At 36.9% G+C, this 24,586-nt stretch overlaps 1 protein-coding gene across 2 annotated transcripts in view; it reads right to left on the bottom strand.

Annotated features, from left to right (window-relative positions):
• Positions 1-24,586, bottom strand: part of gabra4 (gamma-aminobutyric acid type A receptor subunit alpha4) — a 104,918-nt gene that overhangs the window by 72,650 nt on the left and 7,682 nt on the right. For both annotated transcript variants that reach the window (XM_088627373.1, XM_088627381.1), the window contains 2 exons: positions 22,681-22,824; positions 22,203-22,355 (listed from right to left, as the gene is read on the bottom strand). In XM_088627373.1, the coding sequence (XP_088483499.1) occupies positions 22,203-22,355; positions 22,681-22,824 (297 nt within the window). The remainder of the gene's footprint in view (positions 1-22,202; positions 22,356-22,680; positions 22,825-24,586) is intronic.

Here is a 24,586-nt window from a genome sequence, read left to right as displayed (position 1 = left end):
GAGGTGCGCTGGCAGCTGTGTGATGCAGTGGTGGTCGGGTATGTAGAGGTGCACTGGCAGCTGTGTGTTGTGACGCAGTGGTGGCCTGGCACGGTGAGGTGCGCTGGCAGCTGTGTGATGCAGTGGTGGCCTGGCACGGTGAGGTGCGCTGGCAGCTGGGTGATGCAGTGGTGGCCTGGCACGGTGAGGTGCGCTGGCAGCTGTGTGGTGTGACGCAGTGGTGGCCTGGTACGGTGAGGTGCGCTGGCAGCTGTGTGGTGTGACGCTGTGGTGGCCTGGCACGGTGAGGTGCGCTGGCAGCTGTGTGGTTTGACGCAGCTGGTGGCATGGCACGGTGAGGTGCGCTGGCATCTGTGTGATGCAGTGGTGGCCTGGCACGGTGAGGTGCACTGGCAGCTGTGTGGTGTGACGCAGTGGTGGAAATGTTCACCATGTTTCACCATGCTGAAAATGTTTGTACCAGACTTTTTTGAGGCCTGTTTAATTGTGTCTGAAGTCTGATGTTGTAAATTTTATTGTTAAAAAGATCCATGAAAATGTCACAACTAAAGTTAGCTGGTACTGTTGGTATTGTAAGTGGCAAGTTGACCTCATATTTTAGATTTTGTGTAGTTGCTAGCGTTGAACTGTGTGTTGGATGCACATGAATATATTCATTATATCCCAGCGCACCTCACCGTGCCAGGCCACCACTGTGTCACAACACACAGCTGCCAGTGCACCTCTACATACCCGACCACCACTGCATCACACAGCTGCCAGCGCACCTCACCGTGCCAGGCCACCACTGCGTCACACCACACAGCTGCCAGCGCAACTCACCGTGCCCGGCCACCACTGCATCACACAGCTGCCAGCGCACCTCACCGTGCCAGGCCACCACTGCATCACCCACCTGCCAGCGCACCTCACCGTGCCAGGCCACAACTCCGCCACACCACACAGCTGTCAGCGCACCTCACCGTGCCAGGCCACCACTGCATCACACAGCTGCCAGCGCACCTCACCGTGCAAGGCCACCACTGCGTCACAACACACAGCTGCCAGTGCACCTCTACATACCCGACCACCACTGCATCACACAGCTGCCAGCGCACTTCACCGTGCCAGGCCACAACTCCGCCACACCACACAGCTGTCAGCACACCTCACCGTGCCAGGCCACCACTGCATCACACAGCTGCCAGCGCACCTCACCGTGCAAGGCCACCACTGCGTCACAACACACAGCTGCCAGTGCACCTCTACATACCCGACCACCACTGCATCACACAGCTGCCAGCGTACCTCACCGTGCCAGGCCACCACTGCGTCACATAGCTGCAAGCGCACCTCACCGTGCCAGGCCACCACTGCATCATACAGCTGCCAGGGCACCTCACCGTGTCAGGCCACCACTGCGTAACACCACATAGCTGCCAGCGCACCTCACCATGCCAGGCCATCACTGAGTCAGAGATTAAATAAAACCTCACTCGCACCAAACAAATTTATATTTCTAAATATCACAACATGATCGAATTTAAGTAATTTTAATAACAATGAATAGTCACCTAGGCGTTACATTATAAACATTTATATTGATTTAAATAACATTTTGATTTAAATCGCAAATGCGGGTTTAAATATATGTGTTTTTTGATTCACAATCAGACAAATGCAACATAAATTGATATCTTTGTCTTCTAAGTATCTTAATAAACTTTCAGCATAGCTTTCTCCTCGTTTAGATTTATTTTGGGATCAAACGTGCAAAGATTAGATTGTAATCGTTTTTATTTTTTAAATACATTTTAGAAAAGTGTAATCTATACTAAAAAGCTGTACACCACCTGCTATAAAGATACATATTGTAATACTTTCGGGTTCGGATAGGACAGACACAAGAACTCAGACTTGCGGAGTTAAAGCAAGTTAAAGCCTTGATTTTATATATCACCTTTAAAAGTGGCATCTCAAAGCAAAGTAAATACCCAACACTGATTGTACCCATCTGTCATGCTAATAAAGCAGCTTGAATTGAATTGAGAGGGGGGGGGGGTATATTTGCTTTGTGTATAAAGTACATTGTGAATGTTTTCACAGCCTTCACTTTGTCGTTTTTATGCCATTTTTTGACCACACACGAATATTCCTATGTCCGTATCTTCGCAAGGGAATCAGTGTGAATTTTAATACTAATTAAATGACCGCGGGCACTTTCCACCCCTTCTACATTCTCAGAGTAGAACAGACTAACCTTCTAATGAAAGACGGTCCACCCCCCACGGACAGGAAAAGTGCCCACAGGCACTTAAACTTAATATGGTCAGTAACAGTAAACAGTAACATGGTCAGAAGGAGCACGTACAAACGTTTTCGAAATAACCACATGTAAGACTCTGATGCTTAAAATGTTTAGGGAGAAAGTGGAATACTGGTGTGTATTTTTTCTTTAAACTACCTATACCAGCCATATACAGTCTGTAACGTAGGGATTTCTATATGTCTTTATTTAGTGGTTACATTAGTGACAAAGGCTAAACTTTTAGCTTCAGTAACATATCTCCCCTTTTTATAAAACGACTTGGTTGAAAACTGTTCCAGAGCCACTGTTGTTTCATCAGTGAAAAGTACATCATGAAATGCCTCTCCCTGTTCAATCCACTGGAAAAAAGAAAAGGAGCATAAAGCTTCTGATGGTCATTAACGATATTCATTTAGGAGCAGCATCAGAGGTATGTTTTTAACTGCACTGCATTGGAGAGAATACTATAGTGTGTTTTTTTTTTTTACTCCCTGGCGGAAACTGGCTTCCAGAAGAATCAGTATGGCTCAGAGATTAAATAAAACTTCACAGACATTAACGAAGAGCATAACGCGTGTACTGTATACACTGCAAGTACAACCCCCCTCTCTGCAGGAGTGCTGGCTGTGACGAACTGAACCGGTTTCACGGGTATTTTCAAAGTAGGAGACAATATTTCCAGCGAAAGACACCCCCCCCCCTCAAAAACCCAGTAAATACAGTACTTACTAGTTAAAGGCTAGGCTCCCGACTATGGCGAAAGGAACCCTTCTTTCATTAGAAGACAATGAACATAATTTAGCCCTGAATGAATTAATAGCAAACATGGTTTACATAAAAGACATTTTTCCAAGAACGTTTAGCCTTTGTCATTAATGAAACCACTAAATAAAGACATAAATATAAAAATCTTAAGATTTTTAAAATACATGACTTTGCTAAAATTTATTTGAAAATAAAAACAATTACAACCGCCAGGGGAGAGAGAGAACAGGGGAGGGATGTTGGTTTTGCATAAGGGGCGGGGCTATGGAAATTAGGTCTGTTTGGGAATCTGTAGTTACATGTTCTGGCTGTTTGTGAATTATCGCTGTTGAGTATGGAGTGTTGAGGTATTGATTTTGTGTAATGCTTTATGTTGAAAATTGAGGTGGATTTTGTTTATGATAAACAGGATAAACTGGGATGGGAGGAAGGTTTGGTTTTGCATAAGGGGCGGGATTATGATAATTGGAGGACTTTGCGAGAGTAAAATGGTTTGATTATTTGATTCTGTATTGTGGTTGTTATCTATGTTTTTTGTTGGTATTATGTTTATATGGTTGTTTTTGTTGGTTGGTTGTTATTATGGTTATTAATAATACGATCTATAGTTGAAATCTGAGCCTAAATAAAAAGAAAAAGCAAGTGATTAGGTTTATGAGCAATCTAATTACTTATTTGTTTAAAACGCTATATAAAATAAAGTTTATTATTAATTTGCTGGACAGAGCGGTGAACATTATTATGCATAAGACAAAGATAACGATCCTGATCAGTTTAGAAATCTGTGTACGCTGTAAGGTTTTTACTTCTTAAACTTTTAAAATACACGTTTTGAATAGAAAGAAATCCTCTTCCTGGTACAGTATGTATAGCAAACCAGCACGTCTTTTTTCTCCAATCAGAGGGGTGTCAGATGGTGTCAGCCAATCACCATTCTGAAGCCCTACCATAATCTCTGGTATGGGGAGACCCCAGAATTCTGTCCCATAGTTTAGACAGATGATAGATACTTTTATTGATCCCGTGAGGGAAATAAAGTAAATCATTTTCATTTTAGGAAATTATTAAATGCTCGGTTAAAAGCAAAGGAGATCTGTTATAGTGGACATAAAAACAAGAGTTTGCTGTGGCGTTATTGGAAACACAAATTTAATAAAAAAGCGCTGGCATTATATCCTAGAAGACACAGACCGGGAGAATGCCCGCAGCGTAAAAGAAAATGCCTGATGAACTAGGGATTGGACAGTTTCCAAGTGCTTGTACAATCGATGGAAATGTTCAAATAAATGTGCAAAAGAAATAAACAAAATAATCATTTATTTCTTTATCATATTGGGTAGCTAATGTCCTCTCTTTGCTAGTTAGTGGCTGTGTTTCTGCGTTGGGTAGCAACGGGTGACTGTTCTCAGGCCGAAGATGTAAACAGCTTAATGTTCGTGTTAAATAATTATTTTAAATTAAAATTCATTCTATACAGCAATCACATATTTGGGTACCGTTTCATAAAACTTTCATGCTTAAAATGTTTAGGGAGAAATGGAAGACTGGTGTGTATTTTTTCTTTAAACTACCAAGACCAGCCATACATACAGTAATGTTTATGTTCCTAAATTAATATCGTTTATGACCTTCAGATGCGTTATGCTCCTCTTCTTTTTATGCTCAGCTACTAAAATTTCCCTTTAGTGGTAAAATCCATATAAATATTCAAAACTAAGCGGATTAAAATGTGCACAGTAAAGACATTAAATGATTAAATCTTTGCACTACCAACCAATGCACCACGAGTGCCCCTGTCGGTCATTTTGGCCAGCCAATCACTTGCCCTGCGGTGCCCTCCGGTGCCCCGCAGTGGCTTGTGGGTAGGTTACTGTACCGCGGGTTTTTACCGCGCATTTTGAATGGCTGCATCTGTAATTACAACATGCCGTGATTAAAAGAGACCTCAGATAACCTAAGGAAGAGGTCTGTGTTTATCAGTCTGGAGAGTGTTATCGGGGCATTGGAAAGACAACAGAAACGCCAAAAGAGGTATTTCTGTAAAACCCTCTTCAAAAGAAAACTCGGAAATGGCGAGTGTGTGTCAAGAGAATGGCTGCTGTATTCCCCTTCGAAAGGTGCAGTGTTTTGTTTCCCATGTAAATTATTTGGGGACAGAGATTATCAGTCCGGACTGATCATAGGCTATAGTGCCAAAGGGTATGGTTGCATACGTTATGCGCTGTGCTGATAATGGTCTAATAGATTAAAAACTAAAAAGACAGCTTGACAATGAATGAGTATTGGAGTAACGTCTTAAAAAGGGTGGTTGCAGTGTTGAAGTTTTTAGCAGAGTGAGGGCTGCCTTTTAGGGGCGCAGCAAAATGTTCGAGCACCCCGACAACAGGAACTTCATGGGTGTCCTCGAAGTTATCAGCGAGTTTGATCCCTTCTTGAAAGCCCATATAGAGAAATATCTAATCGTCTATGCAGTGTATTGACTGATTTGAGTCTATTGACTGCATTGGACTTGCACGAGTGGGGAGTGTCCTGCTGTTCTTGAAATAATGCGCTCAAACAGGGTGGTCACTGGTCTCTGCTGTGCTGATCTTGTTGTGCATTGTCGGTTTCAAAGTAAGTGTCCGCATGATTTCTGTTGTCAGCTCGCTGGTCTGATTTATTGGTTGCAATGCTGTACTTATATTACAGGCTATTGAAGTGTGTGTATTTGGGCTCCCTGTGTACGTGTGTGTTCCCTGCGTGTGAGGTGTTACATTCCATTTGAGGCGGCAGCAGGCTCTTACTCCAAACGCGTCACTGAATTATTACAGTATTTGTGGGGGGGTAGACAACGTGTAGCCTAGGGACCTCTGATCAACTTAATCCGCCACTGTTTTCCTGGCACATTTTGTATTTCCTTTACTGACTTCGATCCTTGGATTACGGCTTGGACTTGGCTTTATATGTTCTGTGGTTACTGGGACTCTTGGCTTTGGTTTCTTTGCTATGATTTTGGACTGCGTTTTGGATATACTTTAACTGATTTCTCTGTTAAATTTATCTTTAACAGTTCTCTGGAGAGGTGAGTATAAAATTGTATTAATCTTTTTGACCATAAGAAAAAAAAAGCCACTTTTAGTTAAAACCTATTACCAAAGTAATCTTATCCCTACTGTCAAACATGGTGGTGGGCATATCATGGTTTCTGGCTGTTTTTCTGCCCATGGACCTGGATGACTGAAATATATTGAGGGGACTATAAATTCAGTCATACTGTACCAAAATTGAATAAGGAGAACATCTTGCGTTGTGAGTTGAAATTAAGCCAAAAATAGATCCTACAATTTGAAATTCCGGCAAATCTACTACATAATGGATTAAATGGAAGAAATGTCATGTTTTGTAACGGCCAAGTCGAATTCCATATCTCAACCCAATAAAAATGTTGTGGCAAGACCTAAAGTAGGCTATTCATGCAAGACAACCAACAAATCTGGAGAAGTCAAAGCAGTTTTGTAAGGAAAAATGGGCAAAAAGGTTCTCAAAGCAGATTTTGAAAGACTGATTAGCAGCTTTATAAAATGTCAGGTGCTGTCATAGCTGCTAAAGAATGTGCCACCACTTTTTCATTTGCACACAAGGATCATTTAATTTCTGTTAAATTAACATGTTTTATTAAATAATGAAACAAAATATTTTTGTGTCTATTATTCAGGTCATCTTCATTAAATATTGGAGCTGACATAAAGGTTTTTTAAGACTATTTGTCTAAGACATACTGTATGAAAGATAAGGGTTCACATACTTTCAAGCAACACTGTAGTTCATAACAATATATTGGTTAATATACTGTATTGTTGAGTAATAGTAATACATCTCAGTTAAAACTTTATTTTAATATCACTATTCGCTACAGCTTCATCAACATGAATACACTTAAAATAATTACAAACAGCAGTCATAGGCAATTACTATAAGTCTTAGTTTTTGCACAACATTACTTGGCAACAAAACGTAAGAGTAATTCACAACTGCCAAGGCATACCTGATGATTTGTGCTACTGTAACCTGTACAGATGCAGCCATTCAAAATGCGCGGTAAAAACCCGCGGTACGGTAACCTACCCACAAGCCACCGCGGGCTACCGGAGCATACCGCAGGGCAAGTGATTGGCTGGCCAAAATGACCGACAGGGGCACTCGTGGTGCATTGGTTGGTAGTGCAAAGATTGAATCATTTAATGTCTTTACTGTGCACATTTTAATCCGCTTAGTTTTGAATATTTATATGGATTTTACCACTAAAGGGAAATTTTAGTAGCTGAGCATAAAAAGAAGAGGAGCATAACGCATCTGAAGGTCATAAACGATATTAATTTAAAACATTACTGTATGTATGTAAACTGTACTGTGTATGGCTGGTCTTGGTAGTTTAAAGAAAAAATACACACCAGTCTTCCATTTCTCCCTAAACATTTTAAGCATGAAAGTTTTATGAAACGGTACCCAAATATGCGATTGCTGTATAGAATGAATTTTAATTAAAAAAAAATATTTAACACGAACATTAAGCTGTTTACATCTTCCGCCTGAGAACAGTCACCCGTTGCTACCCAACGCAGAATGGTGATTGATTGACACCATCTGACACCCCTCTGATTGGAGAAAAAAGACGTGCTGGTTTGCTATACCAGGAAGAGAATTTCTTTCAATTCTAAACGTGTATTTTAAAAGTTTAAGAAGTAAAAACCTTACAGCGTACACAGATTTCTAAACTGATCAGGATCGTTATCTTTGTCTTATGCATAATAATGTTCACCGCTCTGTCCAGCAAATTAATAATAAACTTTATTTTATATAGCGTTTTAAACGAATAAGTAATTAGATTGCTCATAAACCTAATCACTTGCTTTTTCTTTTTATTTAGGCTCAGATTACAACTATAGATCGAATTATTAATAACCATAATAACAACCAACCAACAAAAAACAACCATATAAACATAATGGTGGTGCTGGACCTTCCAGTTTTATTTATTTATTTTTTAATCGCGTAACATAAACATATTACCGTATGCAAACTGTACTGTATACAATATGTACATGTATATTTAATGTCTTAACTGTGCCCGTTTAAGTATTGAATATTCATATCTAATTTTACCACTGAAGGGAAATCTTAACATAAACATACAGTATATGGCTGGTCTCGGTACTTTAAAGAAAAAAATACACACCGGTATTCCATTTCTCCCTAAACATTGTAAGCTTCGAAGTCTTTAACTAACGTGATACCGGAGTCAACAAGCATACTTTTAGAATTTGATTAAAAGGGAATATAATATGGAATCGCGTATCTCAAGAAATTAATAACGATATAATTATATTCATGTTGCAAAAGAACTGCAACGGACATAAAAACTCCCTTGCATGGTTTCATTACGACCAGAATCGGTCTTGAGATATTTTTAACTTGATTTACAGTATTTGAGAGGTATGTCTTAACACCGATACTACAGTGCTTAAGTACTGCTCACGTATATGTTTCTAGGTTTATATTATGCATTTCATACGGTCAAATTACTTTTGAGCAATAAGAAGCGAGAAACGGTATGCGTTTTACTTTCGTTTTGTGCTGGGACCCGTGGATTGATTAGAGATATCAAGTACATACAAGTCATTTTTTAAATGTTGTAGTTCGTCTTGAAAAAATGTTACGAGTACATCATCTATCAACAATTACACAGGTTCTGTTTCCATATTGCGGATTTTGGTTACGTAATATTATTTTCTAGATTTCACGTTGTGAATATGATGGGATGTCTGATGGGATGTTTCTAAAAATCCACCCTCTGTAAAACGTCTTCTCTAGTTGTCCTGCATATGTATTCGCTAATGAAGCTGTGTGTTCTGAGCCTAGATCTCTACATTTCTGTATGAACCAGCTTAGAGGGCTAAAGACAGCTTGTGTTTAAATTGAGTGTAAGGCAATTTATGCTTCTAAAGTCATGGTCAGCATTTATCTTTGTACTGTGTTGTAAACTTGTTCTGTGCCAAGTCACATTATTTTATAGCGTTTTTAAAGCGTTATCAAATACGGTGTTACTGTAGTTTACTGAGTCCCATGTCACATGGTCTGTGATTGAAACCTGTAAAACCGGTTTAATTCGTCACAGCCAGCACTCTTCAGGTGTGAGGGTCTTCTGCTCAGAATGAAACGCTAAAATGTTTGTGTATATTCTAATGGTAGTGGGGGCGGGGTGTGTGGGAATAAGTTTGGTTGAAACATTTTCTCTGAAAGCATTTTCTTCTTGTAACCGATCTTGTTACAGCATGTTACAGTTTACTATTATTAACCATATTAATTTTAAGTGCTTAATGTAAAATCTTGTAAAAATATATTTTCATTGTTCAAATATACATTAAGTCTGACTATCATATAATAAGTTAAATACAAAACTAAAGAAAAAATAGGGTTAAATATAATTCAAAATATTTTGCTAACAATGTTAACTGTTTATGAATAATAAAATGTATTAACTAAGGAGTAGGATGGCACAGTTGTTAGTATGTTTTTTGTTTTTTTTTAACCCAATCTCCGGGAAACCATTAGTACGATGGTGAATCGGAGATTCTCAACCCTTGCTGCGTACGACTGGAAAAGAATTCGTGATCGGATCAACGAAATGCTTCGTAGGAGGAGGCAGTCTTTTCCTCTTGTCTAACAGTCTGTCCACAAACAAAACATTCCTGTTAGACAAGAGGAATTGAAAAAAAAACAATGTTGTCAATGAAAACCGGTGTGTGTGTCTCTCCCTGCTGGATGTCCCTCTCACAAACTGCTGAATGAATAAAATAATTTTATTGAAAACGAGTTTGCGATTGTCTGGTCTTTAAATTCTGTAGATACGCGATTCCATATTATATTCCCTTTTAATCAAATTCTAAAAGTATGCTTGTTGACTCCGGTATCGCGTTAGTTAAAGACTTCGATGCTTAAAATGTTTAGGGAGAAATGGAATACTGGTGTGTATGTTTTCTTTAAAGTACCGAGACCAGCCATATACTGTATGTTTAAGTTCCAAAATTAATATCGTTTATGGGCTTCACACGCGTTGCAGTATGCTCAGGCACTAAGTAAAAGGAGATGCTTCGTATTGCTTGACTAATTTTAAAAACTAAGTTATAAATATAAAAATTGCAGGCGCTGCTCTGGTGCGTCGGCTCCTACACAGTGCCTGTCTGCCGTAAGCGTTACAATATACATACAGTACCCAACACTGCTTGTACCCATCTGTCATGTAAATAAAACACCTTGAATTGAATTGAATTGAGGGGAGAAGGGGGGGATACTAAAGCCAATACTGGCTCAATGGGCTTTGACGTGCTAATGCGTTAACGGTCCGGGTGTGGCAGGCTTCCAATGTCAACTCGACTCGATTAGAAGACAATGAACGTATTTTAGCCCTAAATGAATTAATAGCAAACATGGTTTACATAAAATACATTTTTCCAAGAAAGTTTATAATAATACGATCTATAGTTGAAATCTGAGCCTACTTTAAAAATAAAGGAAAAGCATTTTCAGAGAGCAATCACGCTGTGTTTATGAAGAAAAAGTGATTAGGTTTATGAGCAATCTAATTACCTATTCGCTTAAAATGCTATATAAAATAAAGTTTATTTAGAGATGAATGATCAGTGTCGCAGTTTAAATAATGTGAGTCAGGAAACTAACACAGCGCCACCGGATTTAATAACGCAATAAAAACGCTATAAAATAATGTGACACAGTACAGCACAGTACAACAATACTGACCATGACTTTAGAAGCATAAATTACCTTACACTCAATTTAAACACAAGCTGTCTTTCTGTATGAACCTCTAAGCTGGTTCATACAGAAAATGTAGAAATGCATTAGCCTGATCATGATTAAAAAACACATAATTAAACACGCGTTTGCGATTTAAATCAGAACACGATTTAAATCAATATAAATGTTTATATTGTAACGCATACTGTCCCGCCTCCATTTCTCTATAAAAATTTACTGTTGCACACACACACACAATAGAAGCAGGAACCACTGTCAGAAGGGAAGATATATTCAAAATATCGCAAATATCGATCATGTTGCGATATTTTGAAATATAAAAGTCAATTGATTGTCCATAATATCGCTTACCTATTTTTTCGAAGAAATGTTTGTTAAAATAAAAGTCCAGCACCAGCTGGATTCGAACACACAACCTACCAGTTGGAAGTCACGCACCTAGACCAGTAGGCTACAAGACAGCTCGCATGTTCAGGTAGGCGAAACAGCCTTACACAGTCCTGCCGCAGTACACGGATATAATCATACCGTTATTAAATTCTTTAGATACGCGATTCCATATTATATTCCCTTTTAATCAAATTCTAAAAGTATGCTTGTTGACTCCGGTATCACGTTAGTTAAAGACTTCGAAGCTTACAATGTTTAGGGAGAAATGGAATACCGGTGTGTATTTTTCCTTGTGATATTTTAAGCTCTAGTTGAATGATAGGTGTCGCATTTTAAATCATTTTCGTAGCTAGAAATTATGAAACGCCCTGTTAAAAGCAAGGAAGTTTTTATGCCCCGTTGAAGTAAAACAAAATGCCTGACAAAGTATGGCTTGGACAGATTCCAAGTGCTTGTACAAATGTGCTAAAGAAATTATACTTTGAGTATACAGCTTGTCCAAAGTCATCCATTATTAATACTATTAGTAATATCTTCAGTAAAGGCTTTGATGCATAAATATTTCTGATAAAGGTAGGTTGTGTACTTCTGTCCAACTGAGCAATCTTGCTTTCATAATATATACCAACATTTTAATGACTGATGATTAACATGCTGTAATACACAGTTCAAAATTAAAGGCTCAAATGCTGTACATGAGAGGTTAAGCTCCCCCTGGCGGTTTTACAAGGCGACGCCGGATAGTTAGTCACGTGACACACGTGAAATGCGTGATACCGCGTGATACTGTGACACGCCCACCGGGGTATGCCGCGAAATACCTCACCCATTTTGAATGGCTGCATCTGTATATGATTTTAACTGAGTTACCAATACATTTCTCATTACAGCTGGGTGAAACTAAAATATACAATTGCTTTTGTTGTTTTCATTTGTTGCCTTTGTAAATAGAAATACTGGAAATTTTCCAAAAAGCAAATTTACAATTTTCTTAAATTTATTTAAATCAGTATAAACAGGGAAAGACTACAATTGGTACAATGTGGGGGACTTTTTGGTGTCGAAAATCTTAACAAGGTAGAACAACAGAAGTGGAAAACAGCTCTTGATTAAATATAACATTAAAAATTGAAATTTTATATGTACACCTTTAAGAAATAAGCCCATTTTTTTTTTGTTTTGGATTAGTTGAAGGTAAAATATTATGTCTGTAGAAATTAAACATTTATTTTGTGTTTATAACTCAAATGACAAATATTAAGAGGCTCCAATAAATATGTATATAGTACTGCATTAAAATAATCTGATGTTATATAAATAATGTTGAGTACATTAAAATGTGCTGTGATCACTTGGTAATGATCTTTATGTCATATTTTGTATAATATGTATGTGATATATTTAGTGATTTTGTGTTTCTGTTGAGATGCTAATTTAAATATTGCAACACAAAAATACATTGAGACCAAATTGAATTCATAGCATGTAATTGATTTAAGTCCGCAAGGATGTGATGTGGCTACCTTTAATTTGCAAATGTATTATTGGGTGTTGGATAGCCAACAAATAACAAATAATCTCTCTTATTTAGAACACAATCATAGTTTTACTGTTTACAGGCCAAAGAATTCTTTAGGCACCACTCAACCCCCCCTAAAAAACCTAACTCCTTGGCAGAGTCTTAACTTCACTTTAACTTCTCAACTGAAGCAGGACTAATTCCTAATAACTGAAAATACAGGTTTGGTTTGGATACCACTTTAACTTGAGTCATATTTTACCTTTCTGTCCCTCTTTGTCCTATTCTCTTCCCAAGAAAGACAACCCTGTTCTGTTGAAGTGAGCTTATATTCCAAGCTGGTCTCTAATTATCCTGACAGCTCTACTCAATTACTATGCTGTCAGTTACCATTTTGGCTTACTGAGTACCTTTCATTGCCAGATTACTGTATTCCACTTTCTTTGTAAACACGGAAAAACAGATTCCGAACGCAAAGCTGTGTCAGTCTTCTGTGTAAAAAAAATCGGTTTGAACACCATGAACACCATGGGTGCTGTTTTTAATAAGGTGCTGAGTAAAGAATAGGAATACTCCTGCTGTCAGCAGTATTGTGTATATAGTTTTATATGCAGAGAGGAAGGAAGCACTAAACTCAGTATTGCACAATGGCCGTAAAGCACCAAATGCATCTGCATTCATAACTTAGTGTTTCAAATTAAACAACGTAGATCATTTTCTTTGACTCCTAAGTCCCTTGATTATCATTAAGCACAGGTTTCTCAGCACTCAGACTACTTTTTGATACCAATGTTAGACAAACCAGGAACTTATTGTACTTTCTAATGACGTTACAGGTGGAAAGCTTACAGATTTTAATCTAAACATACACCACAAAACTATTCTCGATAATATTTCTGAATGCTATGTTACACTTAGTTCACTGTTTTAAATACATCTTATTAAGAAAGTTAGGTGTTAGCATAAACTATCAGTATTCAATAATATTAAATTTAGCACTGTAATAAATTGTGCTATTAATAAATTCTATTCTACTCTGAGAATGTAGGGGGGAGGAAATATGCATGTGGTCTTTTAACTGATAAACTTGTGTTAACAAAAACTACAGTATGCTTAAGAGTTGTTAAACCGTTTTTTTTTTCAACAAAGCCAGCCCTGCTAGAGCACCACAATTCACACTCAACCACATCACAGATCACAGATCAGTCCCAGTGTGTGAGATCTTGCTGTTTGATCTGTGCTTGATCTTTGATCTGAGCTTTAATAGAGAGCTTATCTCTATTAATATATTAATATCGAGGGGTATTAAATGCAACTTTTTTGTATAGATGACACTTTTCTAAAATGTATTTAAAAATAAAAACGATTACAATTGGCACAACTGTAGCTTTTTCATGAAGCCTCCTAGAGTTATGAAAACACTTGCTGTGTGTACAAAGTACATGTGGCTGTTTTCACAGCCTTTACTATGTCATTTTTAAGCCATTTTTTTTACCACGCTCAAATATTCTTCTGTCCATATCTTTGGAAGGGAAACACAGAAAGCCTTCAAACCAAATGCATTTTAAAGACCACGACATGTGAAAATCTTCACAGCCTCCACATAAAACTATCGTTGAACTATTTCTCTTTTTTTAAACCTCTTGGTTTTCATCGATGCGTAATTATGCACTAACTGGAACCCAGGGGGACCGCTGTGTACACATGTTCACAACGCGAGAAATACTGCTCAATACGGCTTCGTGTGAAAAACCCGTAGGAACCATAGGAATCAGAACAGCGCAGCCTGAAACAGCCAAAACGTTGTGTTGTCTTTCTTCTCTTTTCAGCATGGAATAAACCTATTACTTGTTCCTTTGCAGCCTACGCATGCGGCTACCAACCTGTATTAAACCTACTTCACTCAATAGTTTAAACTAAGTGCTAAGTGCTATGAGGAAAAAAAGTCTCAGTGGGAGAACATCCGCAATAGAAAGCAACCGGTTTGACATGTACAGTAAAATGTGACATCTCTGGAACGTCAAGTATATATTCAACAGTGCGAGCTCATTTGCAAGCTATTAAGGTTAACTGAGTTACTGTAAAGTCCGGATGTGGCGAGTTTCTACTGTCCCCTGACTGTCTTGGCTGAAAGGAACCTGTCTTTCATTGGAAGACTAAGAAAACCTATTCTACTCGTACATGAGAATCTAACATAAATACACCAAGGGATTGGGCTGAGTTCACATTACAAAAAAATCCACGAGTATATAGTATGGAGACAATGACTTTTTATGGGAAGAGACGTGGTGCTTCAGCTGCTTGCGCGTGTTAAACAAGAGAGTGTGGTGTTACGTTTTGTCAATGAAAAAGTGTGTGTGTGTGTCTCTGTACTCAGCTGTACTGAAAAATAAAGCACTGTTTTTCAACAAGTGCCTGAGTCACTGTGTCCATCCTATATAATAATGCCACAATATTATAAACGCCCCTTAGGCTGGGAAATCGAATTTAAAAAAAATAAAAAATGAGATGTAATGATGTGTTCCTGCTTAACTTAGAAATTGCATGACTTTAAAAGTGATAAAAACAGGTTTAAGTAGTTAATAACCAGTTTTTGTGCACGAAAAACGGGTGATTTTTCTTTCTCATTATCAGATCTTTCTTAGAAAAATGGCTTTCTTACCCGCTTCGATTTGAGCACAGAAGGGTTAAAAAGAAAGTCAGACAGGCGGGGGGAGGGTGAGTTGTGAAACTGTTACCTGTCCTGGATAAAGTGGTTAGAAAATAGGTGGATTTACACCTGTGAAAAGTGTTCCAATTTTAATGCGATACGGAAGACATTATTCCTAAAAAATGATCTTGTACGGTCTGTAAACTGAAAATGTATGAAGGAGACCCGTTGAGTATCGCCTCTTTTTACACTTGGAAGAATATTCCAATGTTAATGCGACACTGAAGATATTATTAATAACCTTTTAAATCCGAAGAGAGATCTAAAGGGATCCACAAGGACCAGGTTTCTGCTAGATATTCAGAGGGAAAAACGGTGATGTCACCACGCAGGCATGCAGACACACCCTCTAATGTCAGGCGTATGCGTCAAATATATTTAGATCTTTGAATTAATATCGTTATTGACTTCTTTAGCCTCACAACATTGTCCAATAATACTCTTCTTGTGTCTAATTTTTAGTTAAGCAGGATTTGAGCTACAAACCATAAAAAAACAGGATTCACTTTTTTCACATATTGATGATAGTGATAACAGTAGCAGTTTGAAACTATTAATTGTTATTAATAAATGACTTAGATTCAAACATGTTGTGATATTTAGAAATACAAAAAAATCAACAGAGTGTCCATAATATTGCTATTTTGCTATTGCTTTTTTAGTTTTCAAAGAAATGTTTATTTGTTAAAAGAAAACTCGTGGTGATAGCTGAATTTGAACACCCGACCTCACCCGCATACAGATGCAGCCATTCAAAATGCGCGGGCGATACCGCATTATTTTGCGGTGCACTTTACGCAGTCTACCATGAGTTACCGTCAATTCTCCTATAATACCGCAAGCAAAATAATAGTATCCGGAATTTCCGCAAGGTGGAGCTAATAAAGCTCAACCTCTCATGTTTGAGCTGTCGCCATCAAAGTCTTTAACGAAGATATTACTAATAGTATTAATAATGAATGACCTTGGCCAAGCTGTAAACTCAAAGTATTGCCCTGGTCCACATTATTTTTTTCATTGACCGTCTTTGTAAAAGTAACACCACAGCATTTCGCAATCACGCATTTGTTTCCAATCATGCAAAGTACAGTAATTTTTGAGAATCAATTCACCATGCCTTTCACATGCTCATAAAAGAGATTGATTTAGGAACATAAACATATTACCATATGCAAACTGTACTGTATACAGTATGTATATGTATATTTAATGTCTTAACCGTGCCCGTTTAAGTATTGAATATTTATATGGAATTTTACCACTGAAGGGAAATCTTAGTACCTGAGCATAAAAAGAATAGGAGCATACTGTAACGCGTGTGAAGGCCATAAACGATATTAATTTTGGAACTTAAACATACAGTATATGGCTGGTCTCGGTACTTTAAAGAAAACATACACACCAGTATTCCATTGCTCCCTAAACATTTTAAGCATCGAAGTCTTTAACTAACGTGATACCGGAGTCAACAAGCATACTTTTAGAATTTGATTAAAAGGGAATATAATATGGAATCGCATTATCTAAAGAAATTAATAACGATATAATTATATTCATGTACTGCAACACAAGAATAGAACACGCTGTACATTGTCTGTTGATAATGTTTCTGTAGTTCTTTTTCATCACTCTGTATGTGACCTTGCTGGTGGCGCAGTGGGTTAGGTTCCTAACTCCCACGTCACAAGGTCTGTGATTGAATCCTGCTGGAGCCATAAATTTCCTTTAACAAACATTTCTTTGAAAAAATGAAATGTTTCCCTGAGTCAGAGATTAAATAAAACCTCACTCGCACCAAACAAATTTATATTTCTAAATATCACAACATGATCGAATTTAAGTCATTTTAATAACAATGAATAGTCACCTAGACGTTACAATATAAACATTTATATTGATTTAAATCGCGTTTTGATTTAAATCGCAAACGCGGATTGAAATATATGTGTTTTTTTATTCACAATCAGACAAATGCAACATAAATTGATATCTTTGTCTTCTAAGTACCTTAATAAACTTTCAGCATAGCTTTCTCCCCGTTTAGATTTATTTTTCTTGGGATCTTGGGATCAAGCGTGTAAAGATTAGATTGTAATCGTTTTTATTTTTAAAATAAATTTTAGAAAAGTGTAATCTATACACCACCTGCTATAAAGATACATATTGTAATACTTTCGAGTTTGGATAGGACAGACACGAGAACTCAGACTTGCGGAGTTAAAGCAAGTTAAAGCCTTGATTTTATATATCACCTTTAAAAGTGGCATCTCAAAGCAAAGTAAATACCCAACACTGATTGTACCCATCTGTCATGCTAATAAAGCACCTTGAATTGAATTGAATTGAGGGAGAGAGGGGGGGAGGGCGAGCAAGAGAGCCAGGACAGACAGGCAAATAAGATACAGACATTCACAACAGCGACATATCATAAAACGTTTGCACATATAGTTATTACTTGGTTTTCAAAGTGCAATGAAATACAATATTGTTGTTGTTGCTGTTATTGCTGCTTTTATCCTGTAAGGCGTTTTGAGAAGACACCTTTAAAGGCGATATATAAAAGTGCTGATTCTTATGGAATGTGTTCCGCCGGGGATTCAATTTTTTTTTATCGCGTATCTAAGGAAATAGCAGTATAACCTTGTTCATGCACAAACAGTGGCATGGTATACTATTAATTTGGGTGTCTCCTCTTGCCAGAAAGCTCTAAATTGCATTTTTTTTTACTTTTTTACTTTTTTTAAATTGCAACCCATAAATAAAGCTGATACTGTTTAGAGATTTCATTATTTTAAACTGTATTACAGCAGCACAATGGACAATGCAACGTAAATTGCAAAAATGCACTTGGAATCTGTCCAAGCCCTACTCTGTCAGGCATTTTCTTTTACTGTAACGGACACAAAAACTCCCTTGCTTTTAACAGAGCGTTTCATAATTTCCAACTACGAAAATTATTTAAACTGCGACACTTATCATTCAACCAGAGCTCGAAATATCACAAGGATCCTCTAGAGCACAGCAAAGACTGTATTAAAAGTATACTAGTGACAAACTAGTATACTTTAGATCTTTTTTGCTGAACCGGGGAAAATCTGATCATGTTTCTCTATAACAATAATAAAAAACATTATTTTACATATCACCTTTATGTGATATCACCTTAAGGACAGCACATACAAGGGTTAATTGCACAATGGACCGCGCAAGGAAATTAAAAATAGTCTTCTTTAGGTGTGAGGGCAGGAGTGGATCGCAGAAGGCATAATCAGCAAATTAGGAAAACAAAGAACAGGACAGGTGAGACGTTTATCCAGAGAGCGGGTGATCAGAAAAAGGAACAGCTGTTACGCCCAGGTTTTACGCTCTCACTCTGCTGAATGAATAAAAGCATTTTATTAAAAACGTGTTTGCGTTTGTCTTGGTATTTACTTTGTAATCTGTGGTTTACATCTACTGTATTGCTTTGAGATGCCAATTTTAAAGGTGATATGTAAAATAAAGTTTTTTATTATTGTTATAGAGAAACATGATCAGATTTTCCCTGGTTCAGAAAAAAGACGATTAAAATCTGTAATCTTTCCACTTGTATGTCATCGGAAAATACAATAAGTTTCTGCTTTGTGTAAGGATGGTATCAAAAAGTAATCTAAGTGGTGAGAAAGATGTGCTCCTCAAAGCGCTTTACAGGATAAAAACAATAAAAGCAATAGTGTTAAGCTGGGCAAACGAGTTTTTTATAGAAATACAAAATGAGATATAATGATGTGTTCCGGCTAAGAAATTAACGAGTACAACCCCCCTCTCTGTGGGAGTGCTGGCTGTGACGAATTAAACCAGTTTCACAGGTATTTTCAAAGTAGAAGGGGGCGAGATTTCCAGCGAAAGACACCTCCCCCCTCCAAAGCCAAGGAAGTACAGTACTTACTAGTTAAGAAAGCTAGGTTCCTCAATGAAATCGCTTTAACATGCTAATGCGTTGGTGTAACAGTCCGGGCGTGGCAAGTTTCTAATGTCAACTCGACTCGATTGGAAGACAATGAACATATTCTAGCCCTAAATGAATTAATAGCAAACATGGTTTACATAAAATACATTTTTCCAAGAAAGTTTATAATAATACGATCTATAGTCGAAATCTGAGCCTAAATAAAAAGAAAAAGCATTTTCAGAGAGCAATCACGCTGTGATTATGTAGAAAAAGTGATTAGGTTTATGAGCAATCTAATTACTTATTCGTTTAAAACGCTATATAAAATAAAGTTTATTATTAATTTGCTGGACAGAGCGGTGAACATTATTATGGATAAGACAAAGATAACGATCCTGATCAGTTTAGAAATCTCTGTACGCTGTAAGGTTTTTACTTTTAAAATACAGGTTTCGAATAGAAAGAAATCATCTTCCTGGTACAGTATGTATAGCAAACCAGCACGTCTTTTTTCTCCAATCAGAGGGGTTAGACGCTCGGTTAAAAGCAAAGGAGATTGTCTGTTATAGTGGACATAAAAACAAGAGTTCGCTGGCATTATATCCTAGAAGACACAGACCGGCGCCAGACCGGGAGAATGCCCGCAGCGTAAAAGAAAATGCCTGATGAACTAGGGATTGGACAGTTTCCAAGTGCTTGTACAATCGATGGAAATGTTCAAATAAATGTGCAAAAGAAATAAACAAAATAATCATTTATTTCTTTATCATATTGGGTAGCTAATGTCCTCTCTATGCTAGTTAGTGGCTGTGTTTCTGCGTTGGGTAGCAACGGGTGACTGTTCTCAGGCGGAAGATGTAAACAGCTTAATTTTCGTGTTAATTTTTTAAATTAAAATTCATTCTATACAGCAATCACATATTTGGGTACCGTTTCATAAAACTTTCATGCTTAAAATGTTTAGGGAGAAATGGAAGACTGGTGTGTATTTTTTCTTTAAACTACCAAGACCAGCCATACACAGTACAGTTTACGTACATACAGTAATGTTTATGTTCCTAAATTAATATCGTTTATGACCTTCAGATGCGTTATGCTCCTCTTCTTTTTATGCTCAGCTACTAAAATTTCCCTTTAGTGGTAAAATTCCATATAAATATTCAAAACTAAGCGGATTAAAATGTGCACAGTAATGACATTAAATGATTAAATCTTTTCACTACCAACCAATGCACCACGGGTGCCCCTGTCGGTCATTTTGGCTAGCCAATCACTTACCACGGTGTCCTGCGGTGGCTTGTGGGTAGTTTACCATACCGCGGGTTTGTACCGCGCATTTTGAATGGCTGCATCTGTAAGTCAGTCATTTAAACCATCACGCCACTGACGCAGGCACATGAGAAACAGTGAAACAGCCGTATACATATCAATAGAAATGTGTATATACTACTGTTTGTGTTACAGTACATGAATATAATTTTATAATTATTAATTTCTTTAGATACGCGATTCCCTATTATATTCCCTATTAATAAAATTCTAAAAGTATGCTTTTGTTTACTCTGATATCGAGCGTATTCACAGAAAAGATTTTCTCACAAAGTACTGTATATAAACGTTCAGTAACATGGGCAGAAGGATCACATAAAAATGTTCCCGAAATAACCACATGTAAGACTTTGGAGCTTAAATTGTTTAGGCAGAAATAGAATATTGGTGTGTATTTGTTCTTTAAAATACCAATACCAGCAATATACAGTTTACATAATATGTTTCTGTTCCTAAATTAATATAGTTTATGACCTTCAGATGCGTTATCCTCCTATTCTTTTTATGCTTAGCTACTAATATTTCCCTTTAGTGGTAAAATTCCATATAAATATTCAAAACTAAGCGGATTAAAATGTGCACAGTAAAGACATTAAATGATTAAATCTTTTCACTACCGACCAATGCACCACGAGTGCCCGTCTGTCATTTTGGCCAGTCAACCACGTACGCCGCGGTGGTTTGTGTGTAGATGCGTGTGGTACGGGTTTGTACCGTGATCTTTGAATGGCTGCATCTGTACACTTAATACTTAATGATCATCTGGTTTGCCACTATGACTCATTTCATTATTTGCCTTGCCTGGACCATCATATTTTTGGGCTTTTGCTCTGGTTTCTACTCTGGCACTTCCTATGCATGTTTATACAATATTTTCAACAGTAGGCCATGAAAAACTGTAAAAGCTCCTCGGTCTCACCACCAACATCAGTGACACAAATTACAGTTCAACAATGAAGCATGCAACAGAGATAGAATGCGACTTTGAAAAGCTGGATTTATAATGCCATACATGATATCTGTTGGAAGCTATTACTGACAAGGATTTTTTTTACAAAACTCTTGGTGATATAGTAGTGTACTTGTAACTACAACATACTGTTTTAAGTTATATGAATAAATAGTTTGTTTCTTTAAATAAGATGAATTAGTCAAATATATCAAGATTCTTTGGTGACATTTCAAATTAATTATTTAAAATAAACAACTATTCCAGGACTGCTTTTAACAGCATTCTCCATTATGACATTTATAGTGTATACACTATTATTGTTTTGTTACTGTTCATATTTGTTTAATCAGGTTCAAAATTTCTATAGACAAAACTAAATGCTGAGGCAATATAAATTCTTTAAAAAATATATTAAATTCAATTTCACAGAAGACTTACAATTTGCATTATAATAGACAACATTGCCCTCAATAAAATGTATAGAGCTTTATGAATAATACATACCAAATACGGTTCTTGCAGGGACGGATTCTTTATTTATCCAAAATGACACTTGAGAAAGGATTACTGTCATAATGCATGGAATATATGTCTGAATCATAAAGTAGCCCATTTTCCGTCTCAGATGAAAATAAACTGTCATCACAATATATTCACCTATAAGATAAAAGCTTGATTACTTCCATAAATAAAAAAGCAATAGCCAAGCACTTAAGCAGATACATGTCTTAAATTGCAAGTATAAACAAATACTTCAAAACTACATTTTCTTTAATCATACAAACATTTCTGTTACAATGAAAGGATATTTTGCATAGAATACAGGAAATAAATTAACATTGATTATATTTTCAATTGTTATAGAAAATAAACGTTTAGTACCTTTTTAAAACAATTTATCATTTTTAATTAAATGTTTCAAGAACCTGATTATTTCTAGCATACTGTAGCACTCCCTGAAAGCACATAAATAAGACATTACCTGTAATTGATTTCACAGTTTCACTAGAAACAGTCTGTCCAATCAGATCATATTGTACTAAGCTTGATGATTCTTCAGGAACTTCCACTGAATTTTGTGGTCCTTTGGTCCAGGTATAGATCATTTCAGTTTTGGGATATGCATCTGCAGTACATTTTTAAACATGAGTTAATGGATCAATGCTTTACTAAAGAAAATAAATCCACAAAAATGCACTCCAACTCCCTAGTACTTTTCAAATACTTTTAACTGTTTTAAAGGTAACCCCTTTTAGAACAAATATTTTTCTCTAGACTGACGAATGGCTAAATAACACTGAAAAATTTAAATCAATGTAAGTCTTAAGAACTCATTTGTTGTTCTTATACAAAAGGAAACAATATCTTGGTATGCACTATACAGATGCAGCCATTCAAAACGGGTGGGGTATTTCGCGATAAACCGCGGTGGCCATGTCGCATCAAAACGCAGTATCACGAGGTGTATCGCGTCATTTGACATCATACCGGAAAGTATCCGGAATCACCTTGTAAAACTGCCAGGAGGAGCCTATAAAGCTTTACCTCTCATGTACAGCCTTTGAGCTTTTAAATTTAAACTGTGTATTACAGCATGTTAATCATCAGTCATTAAAAAGTTGGTATATTTTATGAAAGCAAGATTGCTCAGTTGGGAAAAAAGCATTTTCAGGGAGCAATTCCGCTGTGTTTATGTAGAATAAGTGATTAGGTTTATGAGCAATCTAATTACTTATTCGTTTAAAACGCTATATAAAATAAAGTTTATTATTAATTTGCTGGACAGAGTGGTGAACATTATTATGCAGAAGACAAAGATAACGATTTACGCTAAAAGACATTTAATTAAACATGGGTTTGCGATTTAAATGGAAATGGGGGTGACGGGAACTCTTAATCTAAATAAAAAAAAACAGGTTTCGATAGTTAATAACCACTTTTTATGCACGAAACACAGGTGATTTTTCTTCCTCCTATTCAGCTTAGAAATCTGTGTACGCTATAAGGTTTTTACTTAATTAAACTTTTAAAATACACTTTTGGAATAGAAACAACATATGTTGTTGACTTCCTGGTGTGTAGAGCAGATCAGCACGTTTTTTTTCCCCAATCAGAGGGGTGTCAGATGGTGTCAGCCAATCACCATTCTGAAGCCCTACCGTAATCTCTGGTATAGGGAGACACCAGAATTCTGTCCCATAGTTTTGATAGATAGATGATAGATACTTTATTGATCCCGTGAGGGAAATAAAGTCAATCATTTTCATTTTAGGAAATTATGAAACGCTTGGTTAAAAGCAAGGGAGATTGTCTGTTATAGTGGACATAAAAACAAGAGTTTGCTGCGGCGTTATTGGAAACACAAATTGAACAAAAAATCACTGGCATTATATCCTAGAAGACACAGACCGGCGACAGACCAGGAGAATGCCGGCAGCGTAAAAGAAAATGCCTGATGAACTAGGGATTGGACAGTTTCCAAGTGCTTGTACAATCGATGGGTGACTGTTCTCAGGCGGAAGATGTAAACAGCTTAATTTTCGTGTTAAATAATTTTTTAAAATTAACATTCATTCTATACAGCAATCGCATATTTGGGTACCGTTTCATAAAACTTTCATGCTTAAAATGTTTAGGGAGAAATGGAAGACTGGTGTGTATTTTTTCTTTAAATTACCAAGACCAGCCATACACAGTACAGTTTACGTACATACAGTAATGTTTATGTTCCTAAATTAATATCGTTTATGACCTTCAGATGCATTATGCTCCTCTTCTTTTTATGCTCAGCTACTAAAATGTCCCTTTAGTGGTAAAATCCATAAAAATATTTAATACTAAGTGGATTAAAATGTGCACAGTAAAGAGATTGAATGATTAATTTTTTT

Source organism: Lepisosteus platostomus, chromosome 1 (assembly GCF_059453375.1).
Source record: "Lepisosteus platostomus isolate fLepPlt1 chromosome 1, fLepPlt1.hap1, whole genome shotgun sequence".
Lineage (NCBI taxonomy): Eukaryota > Metazoa > Chordata > Actinopteri > Semionotiformes > Lepisosteidae > Lepisosteus > Lepisosteus platostomus.
This window is presented reverse-complemented; position numbering and strand designations above follow the sequence as displayed.